This window comes from Larus michahellis, chromosome 6 (genome assembly GCF_964199755.1).
Source record: "Larus michahellis chromosome 6, bLarMic1.1, whole genome shotgun sequence".
Lineage (NCBI taxonomy): Eukaryota > Metazoa > Chordata > Aves > Charadriiformes > Laridae > Larus > Larus michahellis.
The window spans coordinates 66,949,469-66,970,224 of record NC_133901.1 but is presented as its reverse complement, the minus strand read 5'-3'; the positions used below and the strand labels follow the sequence as shown (position 1 = coordinate 66,970,224).

At 38.6% G+C, this 20,756-nt stretch overlaps 1 protein-coding gene across 2 annotated transcripts in view; it reads left to right on the top strand.

The window, feature by feature from the left end:
• The window catches only part of EIF3A (eukaryotic translation initiation factor 3 subunit A), a 34,475-nt gene extending 14,008 nt beyond the window's left edge, over positions 1 to 20,467 (top strand). Inside the window, exons 11-23 of one of the 2 annotated variants that reach the window (XM_074593013.1) lie at positions 541 to 726; positions 3,490 to 3,837; positions 4,381 to 4,485; positions 6,227 to 6,340; positions 6,626 to 6,748; positions 7,713 to 7,866; positions 8,890 to 9,074; positions 10,820 to 10,908; positions 14,745 to 15,176; positions 15,237 to 15,667; positions 17,030 to 17,204; positions 17,651 to 17,820; positions 19,178 to 20,467. In XM_074593013.1, the coding sequence (XP_074449114.1) occupies positions 541 to 726; positions 3,490 to 3,837; positions 4,381 to 4,485; positions 6,227 to 6,340; positions 6,626 to 6,748; positions 7,713 to 7,866; positions 8,890 to 9,074; positions 10,820 to 10,908; positions 14,745 to 15,176; positions 15,237 to 15,667; positions 17,030 to 17,204; positions 17,651 to 17,820; positions 19,178 to 19,419 (2,754 nt within the window). In that variant the 3' untranslated portion in view covers positions 19,420 to 20,467. Of the gene's footprint in view, positions 1 to 540; positions 727 to 3,489; positions 3,838 to 4,380; positions 4,486 to 6,226; positions 6,341 to 6,625; positions 6,749 to 7,712; positions 7,867 to 8,889; positions 9,075 to 10,819; positions 10,909 to 14,744; positions 15,668 to 17,029; positions 17,205 to 17,650; positions 17,821 to 19,177 lie in introns of both variants that reach the window. The other variant, XM_074593012.1, reaches the window with a different exon arrangement.
• Positions 20,468 to 20,756: the final 289 nt, after the last annotated feature.

The following is a 20,756-nucleotide window of genomic DNA, read 5'->3' as shown; positions in this document are numbered from 1 at the left end:
ATGACAGCCTGTAATGAAATGTTTAAGCTGGTGATGAGATACAAGTAGTTTTTTAGTTGAGGTTGCTTAGTAATTATCCATTTAGGTTTTTAGATAAAGCTGAGTTAGTTCACTAGTTTAACACACAGCTTTAGCTTATGTTTTAGATGCGCTGAAATTGTCTGCGTTAAAGTCAGGATTCTTATTTTGCTTATTGCTAATGTGGAGGAAGAGGCAAGAATGACTTGTCTTGCAGTGCTCATTTCACAGAATCATTGACAGTTCAGCCTCTTCCAGTGATTGTGTTTGTTTGGGTTTTGGGTTTTGTTTTGGGGCTTTTTTGTTTGTTTTGTTTAAACCCTGGAAATCAATCAAACTTTTATTTGCAGTGCTATTATTGTTCTACTAATTTGGCATTTCTCACAGTCTGGTATAGCTAAAACTTTTTTTTTTTTAAAGTAATTTCTGTTCAGAGCTTCTGTTGACTCATATTGGTCAGAGGCAGAGCAATGAAGAAATTATTTATAATTTTATTTTTCTTCCTTTTTTTTTCCCCCAAAGGTTCGTCTTGATCATACTACCCGGACACTGAGTTTTGGCTCAGATTTGAATTACAGTACTAGAGAAGATGCTCCGCTAGGCCCTCAACTACAAAGCATGCCCTCCGAGCAAATTAGAAATCAGTTGACTGCTATGTCCTCAGCTCTGGCTAAGGCTCTTGCAGTCATTAAGCCTCCTCACCTACTGGTAAGTCATTTTAAATCTTCTGAAAATGTTGACAAATTCTGACATATCCTCCATGTATGTTGTAAGATATTTATCTGTTGCCCTTATGCAGCCTTTTGTTATTTTTTCGCTTGTCTAATCAACTCGTCTGTTCTAAGTAGTAATCGATATTGTTACTGCTGTCCCCTCCCTTCAGAACGAATAATTGATCCTTGAAGTGTTAATATATACAAATGTAGTGTAGCATTAATGTATTTATTAATGACAAAGTGTCCTTCTGCATCTGTTACGTACTCACTTGTTGTAATAGATCTAAATTTTCTGGTTTAGCAAGACAAGCTTGTTTTGAAGTTGTGAGATCATACTCGAAGGAGTTCCTTGCTTTACCTTTCCTTGACATAGGAAAGGCAGTGAGCTATCTAATGACTTTTAACTTGACATTGCAAGGATTTGAGTATGTAGTGATTGGTGTTTTTGTACATTTGTTTATTTTCAGAAGTGTGTTGCTTGTTTTTTCAGAGCATCGTAGTAACAATCTCTGATCTAATTTGACGGTAGTGATGGGCTGCATTTATATGCTTGTGGATTAAGTAGAAATGTAAAGTAATAACACTTTATACTGAAGCTTTTATTTTCACAAATGTGTTTCTTCAGATGAGATGTATCTCTTAATTTAATTTTTTTCAGGCTGGTGGTAGTCAGCTATTTGTGCTTGTGAAGAAGAAGAAATCATTCTTAATACATCCAACTAATTAGTGTTTGGTCATAACTAAACTGTCAAAATGTACACAAGAGGCCTGAGTTTAAATTGCCATTCTTGCATATATCTTGTTTAGAATGTACTAAATAATAACTTACCCATAGGTTGGCCTACAGAGCTAGGATTTGTTTAAAAATTTGCATGCATTTTTGAAAATCCAAGAGCCTGCTTTCTTTATTCTTCCTGGAGAAACTGCTGTTGTGAAGAACCTGGAATGTAACTTCATAGCGGAATCTAAAAACACGAAAAAAAGATCCCACAACTCAAGAAGTGACCTGTCCTTGTCACTCCCTGTCCTCCTTACTGGGGCTGTTGGCTTCAAGGTTGGACTCACCGATGAGCTCACATTTCAGGTTCTCCAGAGCCCTGTAGGTGCAAGGTGTAAATCAGTCTCGGATTTCCAGCATGCCTCGGTTGTGGCAAGTTAAACCTTCACTTCTCTTAAAAGAGCAGTGGTAATTTTTTCTTTTGCTTTACGTTTATGAAAGATTTCGTAGCAAACATATCAAATAATTTTTCCATATGGGAAAAAAGGCTGATAGCAAGATGTCCGTGTTGGGTTCTTTATATGGGTTGAAATACTAAGTAATGTTCTTAAAATACACACACAAAGTAGGACTGTATCCTGACACCTAATGCTAGCTTATTTATCTTAGCCTAAACGTGTGTTAGCTGTTTTATAGCGTTGAAGATGAAAATATTTCCATTTATGCTTTCCCCTAAAAAGATTTTATTAGTGATTGGTATTAGACAGATAGATTGTTGGTTTGAAAGAAAAAACATGCTTTATTTGTACATTCATAGATAGAAATGACAAATAGTCTTATACTTAACATGTTAGTACAATTAGCTGAATAACACATAAATGCTAGTAATTATGCTTGTAAAATTGGAGTACAGTATCAAGGTTAATATCGACCTGTGTGGTTAGAGGAGCTACAAAACAAGTCGATGTCCTTTTTTCCTTTACTATTCAGATCAAAACTTCTCGCTTTTTCAGGTGCATAAAAACTTAATTTCTGACAAACTTGTTGTAAGTCACAAAATTGTTAAATTCATCTAAAGCTTTTCATTTTTGTGTTTTTGGCACCTCCATTTATCTTTAAGTGCTTGCAGACCTGCAGCAAAGAATGGAAGTTCCAGTGTTTTTGTTGAGTGCCCTAGAAGTGGCACATTACTAAAAATACCTCAGAACCAGCTCACATTTCAAGAGCAGCACGACTTGAGGGAGTGTAGTGAGCTGATTGGGCTGCAGTGTTTTGCTGCTTGCTGGACTGATTAAAACAGGCAGCTCCCTGAGCCGGCACAATTATACCTCTTCATGTGTGCAGCATGAATCTGTACAAAGAACTGTATAGGTACACTGGAGGAAAGCAGTGGGGTGGTTAGAAGGATGCTTAAAGAATCTTGGAGAATAGTCTATATGCTAGTGTCTAGAAATCTAGTCCTTTTTGTTATTTAATTAAAATGGTTTTACATCCAAAGTTTATACCTACATTGTTGAGAGGCAATTATGAGGTTTTTGTAATCTCATAGATAGTGCTTTATGTCAGTTAGGATATTTTTCTCTTATGTTAGTGTGTTTGGAAAAAAAAACTTTAAAAACAAGAGAGCTTTGGTGAAACACAGTATAGGTGGTGCTATACTTGCTAACACATGTAGAGGTAAACAAGATTGACCCCCCACCCCTCTTTCAGTTAGATTCTTAAATATCACTAGCATGCGGTTGTGCAATATTTTTGGACGGAAAAGTGTGAAAATATCATACCTAAGATGTGTCATAGAATATTGTCTGATAACAGACAACTTTCTCCATTTGCACGTGGCTCTAGTCAGTTGATACTGCCTTGTTATGAGGCTTGGATAAGTGATTAGGTTTGCCACTACAGTTGTATTTCCATGCAGTTGGCAAGTTTGGAGAATAAAACTAACGTTGAGTTTTCTTTGAGAAGCATTTGCTATGTTTTCTGCCTTTTTAAAGAGATGCTACTTACATCATTGTCTTATCCTTAATTTAAATTCAGCAAGAAAAGGAAGAACAACATCAGCTGGCAGTCACTGCCTTCCTTAAAAATTCAAGGAAGGAGCACCAGCGTATTCTTGCACGTCGCCAAACTATAGAGGAAAGAAAAGAACGTCTTGAAAGCTTAAACATTCAGCGTGAAAAAGAAGAGCTAGAACAACGTGAAGCAGAATTACAAAAAGTCCGGAAAGCGGAAGAAGAGAGATTGCGCCAGGAGGCAAAGGAAAGAGAGAAGGAGCGTATCCTGCAAGAGCATGAACAAATCAAAAAGAAGACCGTTCGTGAGCGCTTGGAGCAGATTAAGAAGACTGAACTGGGAGCCAAAGCATTTAAAGATATTGATATTGAGGTAGGCAACTTATTTTTGAAGTTTTGAGTTATTTTTTTATGCCTTTGGTATTACATTGCTAGGCTGCCTGAATTTCATGTTCTTTACTCGTCTTATAAACAGCCTCTCTTAAAAATGAGACAGTTTGACACTTAAATATTTAATGTGCTCAACAGTATAAGTAAACTTTAATTCTGAGTTTGGATAGGATCTTTTTTACCTGCAGGAATTAAGTCCAGCTGTTTGGTGTCGTTCCCCACGCCCGCCTTTCTTGTTGCTTGAACAGTATCTGAAATACAAAATAGACCTGCAAATCCGATTTTTTAGTACCTGGACCGTGACTCAATTGAAAATCAACATACGAATGCTTTAAAGAGTTTTTTAAAAATAAAATACAAGTTACCCAGAAAAAAGGAAAAGAAATTGAGAATGTTTCTGAAGCAAATTAATTTAAAAGTTAATGGGAAAACTGCAAAGAAGCTTAAATAAATCAATAAACAAATCACATTTGTAGTAGAAAAAATGTTTGCTTTTTTTGGTATTGATAACTCTACTTGGTTGTAGGATCTTGAAGAATTGGATCCTGACTTCATTATGGCTAAACAAGTTGAACAGCTTGAAAAAGAAAAGAAAGAACTTCAGGAACGTCTGAAGAATCAGGAGAAAAAGGTACAAAGTAGGAAGGGTACAAAACCATGTCTATACAATGCTTTAGTTAGTGATTGTGAATTCCTATATACTTATATAATATTGATGTTGAAAATGTCATTGTATGAAACTAAAAAAAGGTAAATGGGTCAAAATCCAACTGAGATTCTAGTATCAGTGCACAAATCTGTTCTAATTAATGGAGTTGATTCGAAAATGGATCCTTAAGGTTTGTGAACTGAGTCTTAGTTTGAAAGACTTGTAATTGGAAAATGTTCAGAGAAGATTAAATGTTCACAGAGGTGAGGCCATTACAGAGAAGCTAAATTTAATTAGTTGTATGAGTCCTCACTGAAACAGGAAATTCCACTGTTAGAGCCCTTCTAGGTGGCAGAATAGGATCTGCCTGAAACTTGGGTGACTATAAAAGTGTGAGGAACATGTTGTCATAGTAAATAGAAATATAGATAGAAATATATAACCTGGGCAAAGTGAAACTCACCTAGGACTTCCGACAGTACTCAAGAGTGAAACAGAGGTTATGTGATTCGGTTGGCAATTCAAGTCAGTTAAAACTGACTTGATAGTAGAAATTGGCAAGTTACATGAAAAGGTTTCAGTGAGGATCTTTTATGCTGCAGGTTTCTAAGCCTGATGCTCATACTGGGCAAAGTAGCAGAAAATAAAACAGTAGAATTAGTAGTCACCTGTGTAAATATGATCTACCCAGAGAGGTCAGCACAACTTCTATAGAAGAATTGTAAGCTGGGGCTTCCTCTTGGAGTTGTCTGAAGCTGTCAAAACAAACATATGAGTAAGGGTGGTCTGGTTGTTGTAACTAAGTTGGATTTTCCAAAAAGCTTTTTACAGAAAGTTCTTCACCAAAGAAAACTTAGCTGTGGGGTAAAAGGAAGTGTCTTTGAATGAAGTTCAGTTTACATAGATAGAAAATACTTTGTGTAGCGAAAGCAGGAAAAAAAAGATCCCCCAATCTTTAGCTTTACATATTAAATGATGGACTCCAAACTGAACATTATTAGTCAGCAATGAGAACTTGGTGGTTCTGCATCTTGAGCACTGTGTACAGTCTAGTCTCTCATCTCCAAAAGGATGCGGTTGAACTGGGAGTTTGAGAGGAGGTCAACAAGAATGATGTGGATTGGCTTCTCTGTGAGCAATGTTTATGTGAATTAGTACCCCTATGTCCAAAAGACTTATGGAGAGAGGATGTGGTAGGGGTCGGTAAGACTCTACCTGTTGTAACAGCTGATTATGGGGAGCAGTTGTTCTTGGACTGCAAGGGATGGTGAACTAGGCAACATCAAATGAAGCTAGTAGGAGCCCTATTCAGAGCCGTAGACACACAGGAGCTCTTTCCAAAGTACGTTGTTGTATAAGAAAAACTTCTTTGAGTTCAAAAGGACAAGAGAAGTCCACCAATGCTTACTAAATACAAAAAAAACTTCCAACACCGGAAATGCCAGGAGCTGAAAATTGATGCTGAGAGAGTACTGTATATATGCCTGCCTCTATTCTTGCATCCTTGCCTGGGAGTCCACTTAGTTGCCAGCGGTAGAGGCAGGTTCTTGGTTAGGTGGACCTTTGATGTGGTCCAACGTGGTTGTTCTTATGTAACAATAATATATCAGATCTATTGGGCAAGTCTCCAGGTATCGGGGTTTTCTTTGGGGGATGCTGAAGACTGAGTCTTCCAGATTTGGTCTTTGCATTGACATGCTCAAATTATGTTATCTTTGTTTAGATTGACTATTTCGAAAGAGCGAAGCGCTTAGAAGAAATTCCTTTAATAAAGACTGCATACGAGGAGCAAAGAGTGCATGATATGGAGCTGTGGGAGCAACAGGAAGAAGAAAGGGTAAGGATTTTTTGCTAATGGATTTTATCATCTGAACAATGAATGAAAAGTAGTGGGTTTGCACTGTCTTTTTTCCCCAGCTCAATCCAGGAAAAGAAGGGAAAAAGTTGATATGACGAATGAAGTGTTAGCTTTGCAATTTCATTGTGCTAGTGGACAGCAGTATCTTCGGTCTAGGATCTGAAAGAGGAAAAGATAATTCTCTTTCGAGTGGCTGAGGTAGATTGAATGCAAATATACAGTAAGATTTTACTTTGTAATACATTTTCTATTATCTATTTTTAGATCACCACTTTGCAGTTGGAGCGCGAGAAGGCCCTTGAGCATAAGAACAGACTCTCAAGGATGTTGGAGGATAGAGATTTATTTGAAGCCAGGCTCAAAGCATCACGACGAACAGTTTATGAGGTACGCAAGATACGGTATTGTAATAAAATATTCCCCTAAAGTGAGGAACTAAACTTGTGACCCAGTGATTCCTCATGAAATCTAGGAACAAATTAGTTTCTAGAATGGCTCAGAGTTGTGGAATTATTTTCTGCTTTGACTAAAAAAAATTTAAAATAAAATATTCTTGCACCCATCCCTAGATATTATCACTTACTATTTTTGACAACTTCTGTAATAGCTTATATGGAAAATTAAAGATAGGTAAACTATTTATTTCAATGCAGCTATTGGTAAGAGATCATTGAGTAGCGTGTGAGCAGCCAGCTGTATCTGTACAAGTACTTCGACTTACTGTGGTGATGGAATAATACTGAAGCCGAGAAATAGACAGAAATACTTGTCTACTGTTTTTCTTAATCTTTTTGTTTGAATCTGGAAATTACTTTGATAGTCTGAGTATTTGGAACTTCACGTTACATGTTTGCAAGATCTAATAACAAATTAGACCATGAGGGCAGGGGAAGAACTGTGCCTTTGTTTCTTGCTCCACATTTTTAAAATTCTGCATTTGGTGAGGCTGTTTATAGCTTTGATTATTTGGCTATGTTGCAGTAAGAACTGATTTAAAAAAAAAAAGGCAAAAGAGGTATTATGTTAAATTGAGTAACTGCATATGATTCTTTGCAACAACATAGGTAATTTTAGGTAATGTAGTTTAGGTAAATTATTATTCAGGTAATTGGTTTCCTGAAAAAGCAGATGAAGGACTAAAATTTTGCATTCTGATTGTCTTTCTTCTAAGTAGGAGTATATTCCCTCATGTGAAATTTATTGCGGAAAAGGCTGAAATGGCAAACAGGTAGTTGTTTTTCAGTGGAGCAAAGTTAATATGTTGCAGTTGGCTTGTGTTGCTGTGCAGCTTTATTTAGCTTTATTTTTTTAAGTAGTTCTGGTGTTTTCATGTGTATTCTATGTATTTCAGGATAAACTCAAGCAGTTCCAGGAGCGGTTAGCAGAAGAGAGGCGTAATCGTTTGGAGGAACGCAAGAAACAACGCAAAGAAGAGCGACGCATTACTTATTACAGAGAAAAGGAAGAGGAAGAACAAAGATTACGAGAAGAACAGCTGCTTAAAGGTATAATTGAGAACATGATTATTTTATCCTTTGCATCCTTGACCCATTCCAGATGTCTGCACAGAGGTTTCCCTGTTTCACAATATTGGAGGAAGTCTTTTCACTTTCAGTCAGCGGTGAAGACTGTGTTTGTTGCTATTAGACAATTTACATTTTACCTAATGCACCTTCTGAATGCTTACGTGTACAGCATAGAGATGAAGATAAAGCTTCATAGGAGGAAAGGCAAATGAAAGCAAGTGAAGGTTTACTGCCCTCCCCTTCTCCCACACATGAATAGAGGAGGAGATAAAGTAAGAGAGGCTAATGACTAAAATCAAAGTCTCAACTTTTTGTTTAGTTTGAGTTCTGTCCACTTGTTTGTGCACATCTTAAAGAGAACAGAAAGGGAACGTTGGTGTCAGATCAAGAGCTCAAGAGTTGTGACTCACGTACCTTTCTTTGTGAATTGATTTGTCTGGTAGCCTGTTTCGAGGCTTGAGAAGAGATGATAGGCATCCTGTAAGGTCACTTTCTGTTCTGCTTGTCACTTGGTGGATGAAGATTTTGTGTATTGGAGTTCATAATCACACCATATTTAAAACCCAAACATACAAAACCCAAGCAGTCCTGAATATCAGATTTCTGACACAGATAGCTGATCTTTTGGTTTGACCTTTTGTAAGGAAGGGATCCTCTACTATGCTGAGGTAGTTACCGATATTTTAGCTGGCACATTTGTGGTCTGTACATTGAATTAATATACAAGTATTGGAACATTTTCTTTCCTTTCTTGCTAGCTGTTATTCAAAATGTCACATTAATGGATATTTCAGAGTTGCTTTTCCTATTGCTTTTGAGTTGGGATATGCTTCCAGAAAACAGATTCTATGGTTAGTTAAATGCATCCTGTGAAATGTTTGGATATTTTTTTTTTTAATAAGGAGTCAAAGGGGAGAGATTGTATTTTGTTACCCTTTTGTGGATACAGCAAAGCAACGGAATTTATATTGGTAATACCTTTGTTTACGTTTGCAACACTAGAGCGTGAGGAAAAGGAGCGCATTGAGCGTGAGAAACGTGAGCAGGAACAGCGTGAATACCAGGAGCGTGTCAAAAAACTAGAAGAACTGGAGAAGAAAAAACGTCAAAGAGAAATGGAGATAGAAGAAAGAGAGCGTCGTCGAGAAGAAGAAAGGAGAGGTCTGGATGACCCATTTTCAAGAAAGGTAGGTAATATTTGTAGGTTGGTTTTCTTTTTGACTGCTTCTTCTGTAGATTATTTGGAAGAAAATGGTAGCATTGAAAATCGTAGGTTGTTTTTTTTTTCTTTTTTTAAGTTGTGACATAAATGGCTAATTTAGTAGTTAAGTCATTGTCACTTAGTTTCAGCTCACTATCAGGATCTGGAATCTGTAGTTTAGTAATAAAGTGAAACAAAGAAACTACTAAGATCTCCAAGCTGTTTAAAAACTAAACAAATAAAAACTAAAAAGAATATTGAATAAAATTTGCTTTAACACGAAACAAGAGAAGCTATACTGGAAGCAAATGTAGTGACTCATACCAAAGTCAGGAATTAGAGTAGATACTGAAGGAAAATCCCGGACTAAACATAAAAGCATAGTTCTATAAGAAATACGCAATAACATAAAACATAAAAACAAGGGGTGTGTGCAACTTCCTGTTTACAAATATAAGTATTGGGGAAAATCATTGTCCTAATCCAACAGGAAACAAAGTGAAAGGTATTTGCAAATAAATATTTAATGATTCAAAAGAATGTAACTGAGTAGCACAAACCTATGCTCACACTTTTTCAGAACTTATCAATAAGAGTTTTAAATTTCATCCACCGTAGCCATTGTCTTTATTCATTGCAGACTTCATTGAGTAACACTATGAAGATAAACAATTGGAGCTTGTATAAACAGTTTTGATAGTCTGTCAGGAAAATGATCATCATCGGTATTTTTCACATAAGAGGTGATCCTTCCTAGCCGTGGGCACCTGATTATATGGAGAAGCTGACTCGGGCTCTGAGAGATCTGTACCACTTGAAAAATGACGTTTGCAGTTTGGGGATTCTTTCTTTGCTCCCCCTTGTTTGTTGGGGTCATTTCAAAAGCATTAAAGTAGACGCTTGTGGAGTAGTGGATATACAAGATCTTGCTCAGCCTGTATATTTCCCCGTATTGAAGTGCAGACTTTGACAAATAAAAACACTTTTCAAGGAGCAGTTTAAAACCGGAATACCGTTTTATAAAGAGGTTGTGTGATTATGTGAAATCAGGTACTTTATAAGGTTTACCTAATTTGCGTCTTGTGGTGGAATAAAGGAATAAACAACCGTGTTAGAAATAGTTCAAATGTTTGTCTTTGTCCAGCAACGGGGAGAGACATTTTACTTTTATTAAAAAAAAAATAAATATTATTGCTCTGCCCTGCATCTAAGCAACCTGTGTGAATCACAAATATCTCACCTGTTCTGTGCGTTGAGGTCCCCAGAACAAAATGGTCTCTGCTACAGAGAGCTTTCAGTTTATTCGGTTACATTTTCTGATCTGATTAGAAAGCACAAAAACTGAGTTTTTTAATTCATTCCTATTGTCGTGAAGCAGCAGGAAAGTGAAACTATTAGAACTTTTTTTTTATGTTAACAGGTGGTAGCTATGGCTCAGTGTAGCTATTGTTCATACACTTGTTCATAAACTTTTTAGTGGACTTGCATATATCCTACCCTACTAGTAAAGTACATGGCACGAGGGGAACCATATTGTTTTTTTAAACTCTGCCAGAAGCAATAAAGTTAGTTAGTTAAAACCATACTTAAGTTATTTAAATTCCTGATAGTTCAGTATTCTCTACAGTGTAACAAATGAGTTTTTAATGACATAGTATGCTCTGAAAAGAGTTGAAAATCTTCATTTTAAAGTATTCAGAAAGAATGTTCCTAATTTCTTTTGACATACAGGAATCTCGTTGGGGTGATAGGGAGTCTGAAAGCTCCTGGAGAAGAGGTGGTGAGACAGAATCTGAATGGCGACGAGCACCAGTGGAAAGGTAATCATTGACCTATTGAGCACCAGTTGTATTGGGCTTAAAAAGTGTAGGATCCCTTTTTATTGCTACTGCTAAAGCTGCATTGAATGATACCTCATGCCTTTACATCTCTGAAAGTTACCTTCTATTAAAAAATTGCTTTGTAAGGATCTCAGAATGAGAGAGAAGTTTTATTTTGGAACTACATTCAGATAGTGTTCCTGTTTTGTTTAGCCTGGATATGTGAAAGCTACCAGACACCTGTATAGGATAAACAAGTTCCTTACTTGGTTTCTTTTTTAAATTAAAAATTTCTGTCCTACTCAAACATTGGTGTCAGTTGTATAAGTACAGAATGGGGGAGGATGACAATCAAATGCAGGGTTCCTAGATGAGGTAACTCTTGAGATTTTTCATTTAGAAAACTGACAGTAATATATCGGAAGATTAAAGTCAAAACTCAGAGTCTTAAACTCTTCAAGGTCCAGAGTGGGTCACAGAGCAGAAAACATGTGCCATAAACTAAAACAGAGTTCTGACAGACTGTAGTGAACAGTGAAGGAAGGATTTCTGAAGGAAGAGTATTCTGAAGGTACTTCGCAATTTTATTATTTTTTTTAAAGGGCAGCTTGTTCACATCTATATATTTCAGGGGTTTTGGATATGTTCACTAATAACAAAATTTTAGTTTCTACAGTCATAGAAAATAAGATCTTTAACATCTGTCCATCCCTCTGCTCCATAACAGGATGAGCTGTATCTAAAATATTTCTGATAGTGCACGTCTAGCTGTTCTTAAAAGCCTGTGCTGATGGAGATGCCACTGCTTGTTCCAGTTGGCAATATGTTCTATTGCTTAATTAGCCTTCCATGTAGATAGATTTTTATAAATGTCTAACCTTAATTTCCAGTGCAGCAATTTAAATCCATTACAGCTTACTCTGACTCCAGTGGAAGCAAATTAATTTAATATTTTTTTCTCTAGTAATTTCTTCTAACATATTTGAAGAGTATGATCTTTTGATAAACAAAATAGTCTTTCAGTCTTTCCTTAAAAGCTGCATTGCCATTCTTGGTGGTGATGCACTTTTTTGTGAACTGCAAAATCAAAAATTGGCTGAAACTCCCGGGTGAAGCCTTTAACTATTAACATATTGCAGGAGTGTTTAATGTGCTTCAATGGGATATTTTTTTTCCACAACAGAATGATACAGATGACCCATATTCATTTTTGAATCACTATAGCATAGAGTTTTTATGAATAAGTGTTGTCTTAGTCATTTCTCATTCAACTTTTGTAGAAACTGAGCCAAGTGACTACTGAGGAGTTAAAATTGGGCATCTGTCCTGGTTTGAGGTAGAACAGAACCAATTTTCTTTTCAGTAATTTTACTTGTCAGGACAGCATCCTTTGGATTATTATATAGCATGTTTGGTAAAACTTCCGTTCTGTCTTTTAGTAAAAGGAATATACTGAGGAATACTAAAAGGAAATATTGATAGCAGTCAAAATTAATATTTCTGTGGAATTTTAAGTAAAGCAGTGTTTCAGTTACTTTCTTTTTGCTGAACTTAAGAAATAACAAAGTAAAAATGACGATGCTCAAACATAATTGCAGAAGAAGTGTAATTCTGCGTTCTTTAGTACCCCCTAGTCTGCCTTCAGTTGGTTTTTAACCCTAAAGGGAAAATGTGTTGGATACAAATGTGTTGAACTAGACACTTGCTCATTGAAACAATGAAATGACAAGCAATATAAACCTCTGGTATTCATTAAAAGTGACAGGGCAGTGCTGCAGGCTGTCGTACTTAGCACAGCTCATTAGAGTTATTACTGCCACAGAGTGCTGTCCCAAAGGATCAAGAAATGCTTGCGTGCTTCTGGTCAAGAAATATTAAAAAGGCAAAGTGTATAGAAAAGGGGAGTTGACCTCTATTTTACGTCTCTGTTGTTTGTGCCTGAGTTAAAAGATGAGGAAAAAAAAAGTTATAAACCTGTAACAGTGGTAGACGCTGTAGTGTGAACTTTGCCAGTAAATTTCTGCTTTATTTGGTAAAGCAATCTGCATGCTTTCAGCTCTTGGAGATCTGTGCGTAGGGTTTTTAGAGGGCATTGAAAAATGGATTATATAATAGAAACTGGGTTGCATTACTACCAGTGACTGCCATTTGCTAGTATTCTTAATATTCCTGCATTCCTCTGTTCTTACTCAATTGTCAGATGCTATTTGACTCTTAATTTCAGTAAACTTTTAACACGGGAGTTAGAATTTCTACAAGGGAAAGGACAAAAGCTGAAATATGAGCGCTGAAGTTGTCAAATGAGAAAAAAATGTAAAAAAGAGGCATAATTTCACCTGCGAGTAATAGTTTAAAAATAGATTTAAAAATCCTAAAACCCTGAAACACTACCTAGGTATGAATGAATGAAATACTTGCTCATTTGATGAACTTCATAAGCATTTCTCTCTACATGTCTGTTACGTCAAAACAGTCAGATTTTTCAAAGGAGAAGATTATCCAATTTGAGTCTAAATGAAAGTTAACAGTCTCCATGTCTTGTTTTTATCTCACAGCTCAATGGTAATTACATTCTCCCTTATTATTCTAAAACTTGGAAATATGCTGCTCACAATTCCTCGAAATTCTTGCAATGCAGAGTTGTCAGAAACTGTTGCCTCTTTGTTCTCACCTCTTGGAGTCCTACATCTGTTGTTTTGTAGCAAGTTGTCGTTGTTCTTTTGTTTACATTTCAGTAGCATAGTGGATTTCTAAACTGGTGGGGGATTTTTGTTTGGTTTGTTGTTTGGTTTTTTTGTTGTTTGGGGGGTTTTTTTTGTTTTTTTTTTTTTTTTTATCCATGAGATTGAACTCCAGTGCAGTTGCCCTTCTCTTGCCAAGATGCAGGTACCAGTACGTCTCTGCGATGTACTTTTGCTTGTTTCTTTTTAATGCTGAGGAACTAGCTTAGGAAGGTTAATTTCCTGAACAAAGAAATTAACCTGGTGGCAAAGCCAAGGTTTATGGTCTAAAAATATGTGTAAAATCCTGTAGACATTAAATTACATGGTGTGTCCAGAGAAGTGACAGGAGTGGAAGGCTCTAACCTTTGCATAGTAGTGTCTGATCTTTTCAGTGTTACAAATCCAGACTTATTTCAAAGATGAACTGATGGCTCAATAGCCCAGGGAAAATTCTCACCAATTCTTTACTTCCCACATCCATCTTAGTAAGGAAAGTCCAAGCAAGCACTGACGGCCCGTCAGAGCCCGGTGCACCCTGCTTGCCCTCAGGGAGTAGCAGTGGATTGAGTCATGAGTTTACTACGTTGTCCTGCTGTGTCCAGTTGCGGATGGATGTCAGTGAAAGTATTGCCAATCTGTTGGGCTGAAACTGTCAAAGCGTATGAAAACCGGGATTGGCCTGTAGGATTGGCATGTGCCTGAAGAAGGGGGATACCTATTTGATGGTTGTGGGGTGTTTTTTAATACTGGTTCTTTGAGACCTAGCTCAAGTTTGTCAGATGGGGCTTGGTGTAGAACCTCTCCTATGTTGCATTGCAGCAGATAACTAACAAGGGACTTAGTTACCCCCTTCGAACTATAGTTTTTAAGGAGATAAAGTGTTCAGTCTTTACGGAAGCTGTAGGGCTGGTGACATACCAATTTTCCATAGCAATGAAGGCAATTAGAATGTGTGCATTTGAGAGCCACAAGCTCTGTAAAATGTGTTTGCAACAACGCATCAAGTGGATACATTCAGAAGTGGCCTTGACGGGTTTGATACTGTTGATCTGATATGTAAAGCTTTCCTGGATGTTAGCTTCTACTTTTTGCTCATTCCTTGTGGTTTTATAGAGATTGGCGTCGAGGAGAAGCAAGAGATGATGAAAGACCTTTCCGACGAGGAGATGATTTGCCCCGGCGAGGGGATGATTTACCCCGGCGAGGGGATGATCTGCCCCGACGAGGGGACGATCTGCCGCGACGTGGTGCTGCAGAAGAAAAGGAACGTCCTTCTGTGGAATCAACAGAGGACAGGCCGCCTAGGCGTGAAGGAGATGAGGACAGGCCGCCTAGGCGTGAAGGGGACGAGGACAGGCCGCCCAGACGTGGATTGGATGATGACCGGCCGCCCAGGCGTGGTTTGGATGATGACAGAGGGAGCTGGCGGGCTGCAGATGACGACAGGGGTCCCAGGCGTGGAATGGATGACGACAGGCCGCCCAGACGTGCGTTGGATGACGACAGGCCGCCCAGACGTGTGTTGGATGATGACAGGCCACCCAGGCGCGGCTTGGACGATGACAGAGGCAGTTGGCGTGCAGCAGATGACGACAGGGGTCCCAGGCGTGGAATGGATGACGACAGGCCGCCCAGACGTGCGTTGGATGACGATAGGCCGCCCAGACGTGCGTTGGATGACGATAGGCCGCCCAGACGTGCACTGGATGACGATAGGCCGCCCAGACGTGCATTGGACGACGACAGGCCGCCCAGACGGGCTTTGGATGATGACAGGCCGCCCAGGCGTGGGTTGGATGATGACCGGGGCAGCTGGCGTGCCGCAGATGACGACAGAGGTCCCAGGCGTGGGATGGATGACGACAGAGGTCCCAGGCGCGGGATGGATGATGACAGGATGTCAAGGCGTGATGATGACAGGGGACCATGGCGTAGTGCAGATGACGACAGGCTCTCCAGACGAGATGATGACAGGGGTCCGTGGCGTAGCAGTGACGATTCAAGGCCAGGTCCTTGGAGACCATTTGGTAAACCAGGTAAAATATAATAACATAATAATCTAACCTCCAGAGCGTGTGTTAACCTAGTACATAACAGATGTAACGGTGCTAGAGATGGGAGAATCAACTCTGAAAACATCTGGATTAATTTGGCTAATGTGGACACTCTTCTACGTAGTAAAATTAAACCTTTTAATTTGGTTCAGCTAAAAAAAATATTAAAAATGCAGCAGTGTCTATTGCTTGCCTGGAAGATACCTAAAGGTCACATAGTAATGCTGTTAATTTACCTATGTGCTGAAACAAAACAGACAAGTCGAATGCTCTGATGGAGAAAAACATCCTCACTAGATCAGCACACCTTGGTCTTGTTCCCTGCCCCCTCAATATGTCTGAAATGGACCTCCTTCAAAGGAGGATTTTGGCACATCATTCAAGTGGGTCAATTTTGATAAGCTTTTTTTTATGCGATACAGCTGTTATATATATATATATATGGTATATAAGATACACCTGTTTTTACCGTTCCTCTTTTGCTTTTGTGTCTGCCTTTCTTGAAAATCCTGCTTTGAGCAGGAACTTGGACAGATAACCTTCTGAGGTCTCTTAAAATTGGAATTACCCTATTCTTGTATAGTTTGTTTCTAATCTTAAGCCCTGTTGATGGTCACTACTACAACTGTTTCTGATTCTTTTCGGAACTGTTGAAAGCACTTAAATGTTAGATATGATTTTGATTTCCTGTTCTTTTTACTGAGATTTATGTGCCACATCAACTTGATAAAGTAGGCACCAATTCCGTAATCCAAGCCTGTAGCAAAGTTGTCATAAATCTTGATACTTGCACTCCAATAAAGTTTCAGCTTTTTCCTATGTAAAGAAAAAGTGGGCTGCATAATAAAGAACTCCCATCCATAAATAACTGAACAATACTGCAGGATGCACTGTGAATGACAGTTGTATTTTAAAGTAGTGATTTAAAAAGCAGTACGTTCATAGAAATTTGCCTAAAGCTTCCTCGCTTGTAGATTTTTCCCAGAGGAGTCTGCTGTCTGAGCTACCCCCTTCACCTTTTCCTGCACTTGTTTTGCACAAGACTTCGAGGAGTTCATGGTTTCTGACTGAAAACTGCAGGGTATAATCAGCTCGGCTGAGTGTCCCAGGCAGGCAGTCCCCATATATGAGATGTATGTTACTGTCTTCATATTAAGCAGTTTCTACAGCGTTTTGTCTATGGCTCCCACTCAGTGTGCACTTTTTACAAGCATCTTGAGTTACGGTCCTCAGGGATCAAAACTTGAAGAACCAGTTTCTGTGAGGGAAGTAAAGGATTCTTTGTGGACACAGAGAGATCAGAGGTCAGTCACAAATTCTTTTGACTCTGTTTCTTACTTATAGGGGGATGGAGAGAAAGAGAAAAGGCTCGTGAAGACAGCTGGGGGCCTCCCCGAGACTCCAGGCCTCCAGCAGACCGCGAATGGGATAGAGACAAAGATCGTGATGAAAATGAGAAAGACCGTGAATTTGACAGAGATAGAGATTTTGATCGAGATGATCGTTTCAGGCGTCCCAGGTTTGACTTCTCTGTTTAAATACTTCTAGAATGTTTCTGGAGTTTTTTAAAAAAAGGGTGCCTTGCTGATAAAGACAGAACGTGACATCGCCTAGTGAAAGGAACAGCGGTTGGTTCATATGAAGTAAAGCACTTCAAGGCAGCAAATGGGTAGTGGCATTTGGGGGGCTTTTTGGTTTGTTATTTTAAGATGGCATTAACTGTTTACAGAAGAAAGCCCAAAATGCTTTACTGCTTTGAATTTATCTTTTTTTAACCTGTTATCAAGAGAATTTCATGTTAGGCTCCAGAAGAACAGAAAATGTTTGGAAGCATGTCAGTATGTTAAATAGAGACCTGCTGGGCCTGAAAATATCTGTGTTGTGATTTATTGTTGTTTTTTTAAATAGTAAAGGTAAAATCTTAACGTTTAGTCTTTTTTTTTTTTATGTTTTGAATGGCAAAAGGGATGATGCTGGTTGGAGAAGAGGGCCAGCTGAGGAGACTTCTAGCTGGAGAGATTCAAGTCGTCGTGAAGAATGGGACAGAGGTGGTCGCGACATGAGAGATCGGCGTGCTGATGACAGAGATCCACCCCCCAGAAGAGGACCACCACTCAGATCTGACCGGGAAGAACGTAGGTTTATTTTAGTGTTCTGTAAGGCTTACATTCATTATAGGGCCTTCAAGTTGCTCTTGACAGTGCTAGGATGTGACAAAATGGGAATAAGTTTTATTTTCAGCCACTTAAACTACCTTGGCGTAAACCAAGTAATAGAAAGAAACTTTAGTGTAATTGAGAATTTTCCCTTGAATCTTACCTTTTTTTAGTTGTACTCTTTGCTGTCAGTGGCATTGCACATCAGCAGCAGAAGGATAACATTTTAAGTATGCAGTTTTCGTAGTAGGATTATGTTCAGGGTGAATGAAATTCTTGTACTTAAATTAATCAAGGCATAGATGTCCCAGAAAGTAATTTCTGGCTCACTTCTTAAAACCATTAAAATGTGAGGGAAATGTTTCCAAACAAGGCCTTGTGGGTTTCATGCTATTAATGGTACTGATTTTGATGAATAACCTATTTTAATTACATACCTTACCCTGTTTTAATTATGTACCTTTATTAATCCTTTGCCGTGTTCTAAAAATACAGTCATGGCAAATAGTTTAGCCTGAGATACCACGTCTTCCAGTTCAGAATCCCGTTTGGTCCCTGCCCCGAGTGTGGGGGCTCCCTGAAGACGGGAGTGTGCTGTCGGGGGGTGTCCCCACAGCAGACTGGAACGGAATGCCTCATACGGGACTTAGTTGGTGGGAACGCTGAGAGCTCTCAATGCGAAGATTTAACATTTTTAATACATGAAGAACTTTTCATGTTTGAGTGTCTGGTTTGGTATCTGACATGGCTTTGTTTGCTCACAGCTGGGGTAGAATTCTTAACATCCTTTTGGGGGAAATGAACAATTTTTCACGTAGTAAAGGATGGCGAGTGCTGTTACCAGTGGAATCGTGTAATCCAGTGCCATTTATGCCTCTGATTTCAGTAGGCCGAAGAGTAATCTGCTGTCTTTTCAGACAATGAACACCTAAACGTTTTCCACAAATGTTTTTAAGTTAGGATTTTTCTTTTTTCAGAGTTCAGTCATTTCTGAGGAGACCCTTTTGTGCTTTTAATTCTGATAATAATATAAGAATGTATTTTACATCATAAACCCACGTACATCAATAGAACATTCTTATTACAGTTACTGTGTTTTAAAGATGACACTTGTTGCTCACAATGGTCCTGACTCTGAGAAGAGGCTTGAGTAGTTCCTGTCCATTACTTCACTATAAAATTAAGCTGTGGGTTTGGCCGTCATCATCGTATTACCTCTTGGCGAGATTGAGAATCAGTAAATCGGACTGTCGGTGCCAGGCGTATGTGTTTAAACTCTTGCAGGCTGCTGGTGGAGCATGACAAAAGTGGTTTTATTGTCTTTCTGTATTTGTAGCAAGCTCATGGCGGCGTGCCGATGATAGGAGAGAAGAACGCGGAGAAGAACGTGAAACAGTTCGGCGATCGGCTCCTGCTCCTGCTGCTTCTCCAGCTTCTGCTCCCCCACCAGCATCAAAAGATCGAGAGAGAGATGGGGAGAAGGAGAAGGGTTCCTGGAAAACAGAAAAGGAGCGTGAGCCCATTCGCCGTACAAAAAATGAGACAGATGAGGAAGGGTGGACCACTGTACGACGTTAAGTGAAAATCACAGAGTTTAACCAATGTTTTAGCTTTGATTTGATTGAAACCACGGATTATATTTGTGCTTATAAACATTCTGAATTGGAATTCTTTAACAAATGTTTTGAGGTAACATGAAAGCATGAGCTTGAATTACTTACTCATATAGATTGATCATGCACAAAACTCACAGCAGAAGGTTGGAAATTGAATGCCAGTTTTTGAAATTTCAAATGATGCTTATTTCATGGGTCATTTGTTGCTAAAATAAAAAGAAGCGAGCCCAACAGCTGTCTTGAGTAATGCTTCTATCTCGCACCAAAACAGGCTGACCTTTTTATTTTTAGTCTTTCTTAATTTGGAATGGGGTATTATTGTTACAGAACGTGCATTTGAAAACACTTCTGTTCACAGAGTGGAATTATTGAAAAAGCAGAGCTACATCAATTTCCATAATTAGCCAAAAAAAAAATAGAAAAATATAAAAGCCCTCTTTCACATAGGTATCTTTGAGGGCAGGCGGTTTCTGAGAGACGTATTTTATCACTATCTAAATTCAGTAAGTTGTTTAAATTTGAATTAAATACAATAAACATTATGAGCACTAGCTACACTGGGATATTTTCTGTAGATTTACTTGAATACGTAACGCCTAGGAGGCCATTTTGCAGTCATTGTTCCAGTAATGTATACTGCTGCGGTGTACCACCACAAAACTTCAAGCTTTTACAACTTAAGTGTTTTGGTAAGCATATGGCTATGTATTTTCTGTTGCCAATATCACAACCGCTTTTTCCATTACTGGATAATTCATGCCTTTCAAGGATTTATAAATATTGTCATATTTAAAATGTGTGGTTTTGGAGAAATTGTTGAATCTTCCCCCAATTCTTTGTCTTCAGGGTCAATTCTTTCCCTTTCCAAAAAAAGTGATTTGTAGTAATGGCTGTGTTGGCTTCAATTTTGGGGTGCGGTAACAACGCTTAACTATCTGGTCATACTGAAGCCAACGCAGAACTTGCTGCTGTGTGTTTCTTCAATGATAAATAAACAACTTAAGGAATTAGCTGCTACGGTGTCGTGACTTTTTAGTAACTTCCCACAATGTAGGCGAATGCAGAGCAGCTGCTGAACGACTCTCTTCTGATACATACCTCTTTCTGTACCAGCTGAAGGAGAATGTGAGGACACCTGGGATGGCTTCTTCCTGAGAACCTGGGTTTAATTTTAACATGTGAGAACAAAAGCTGTAATACTCCTCTTGGCCTTTTCCTGTCCTCTTTTGAGCTTCCCAGGTCCTGTTCACTTCTCAGGAAAAACTTGCTCTTGTACACGTCTGCTGAGGGCCGGATCTT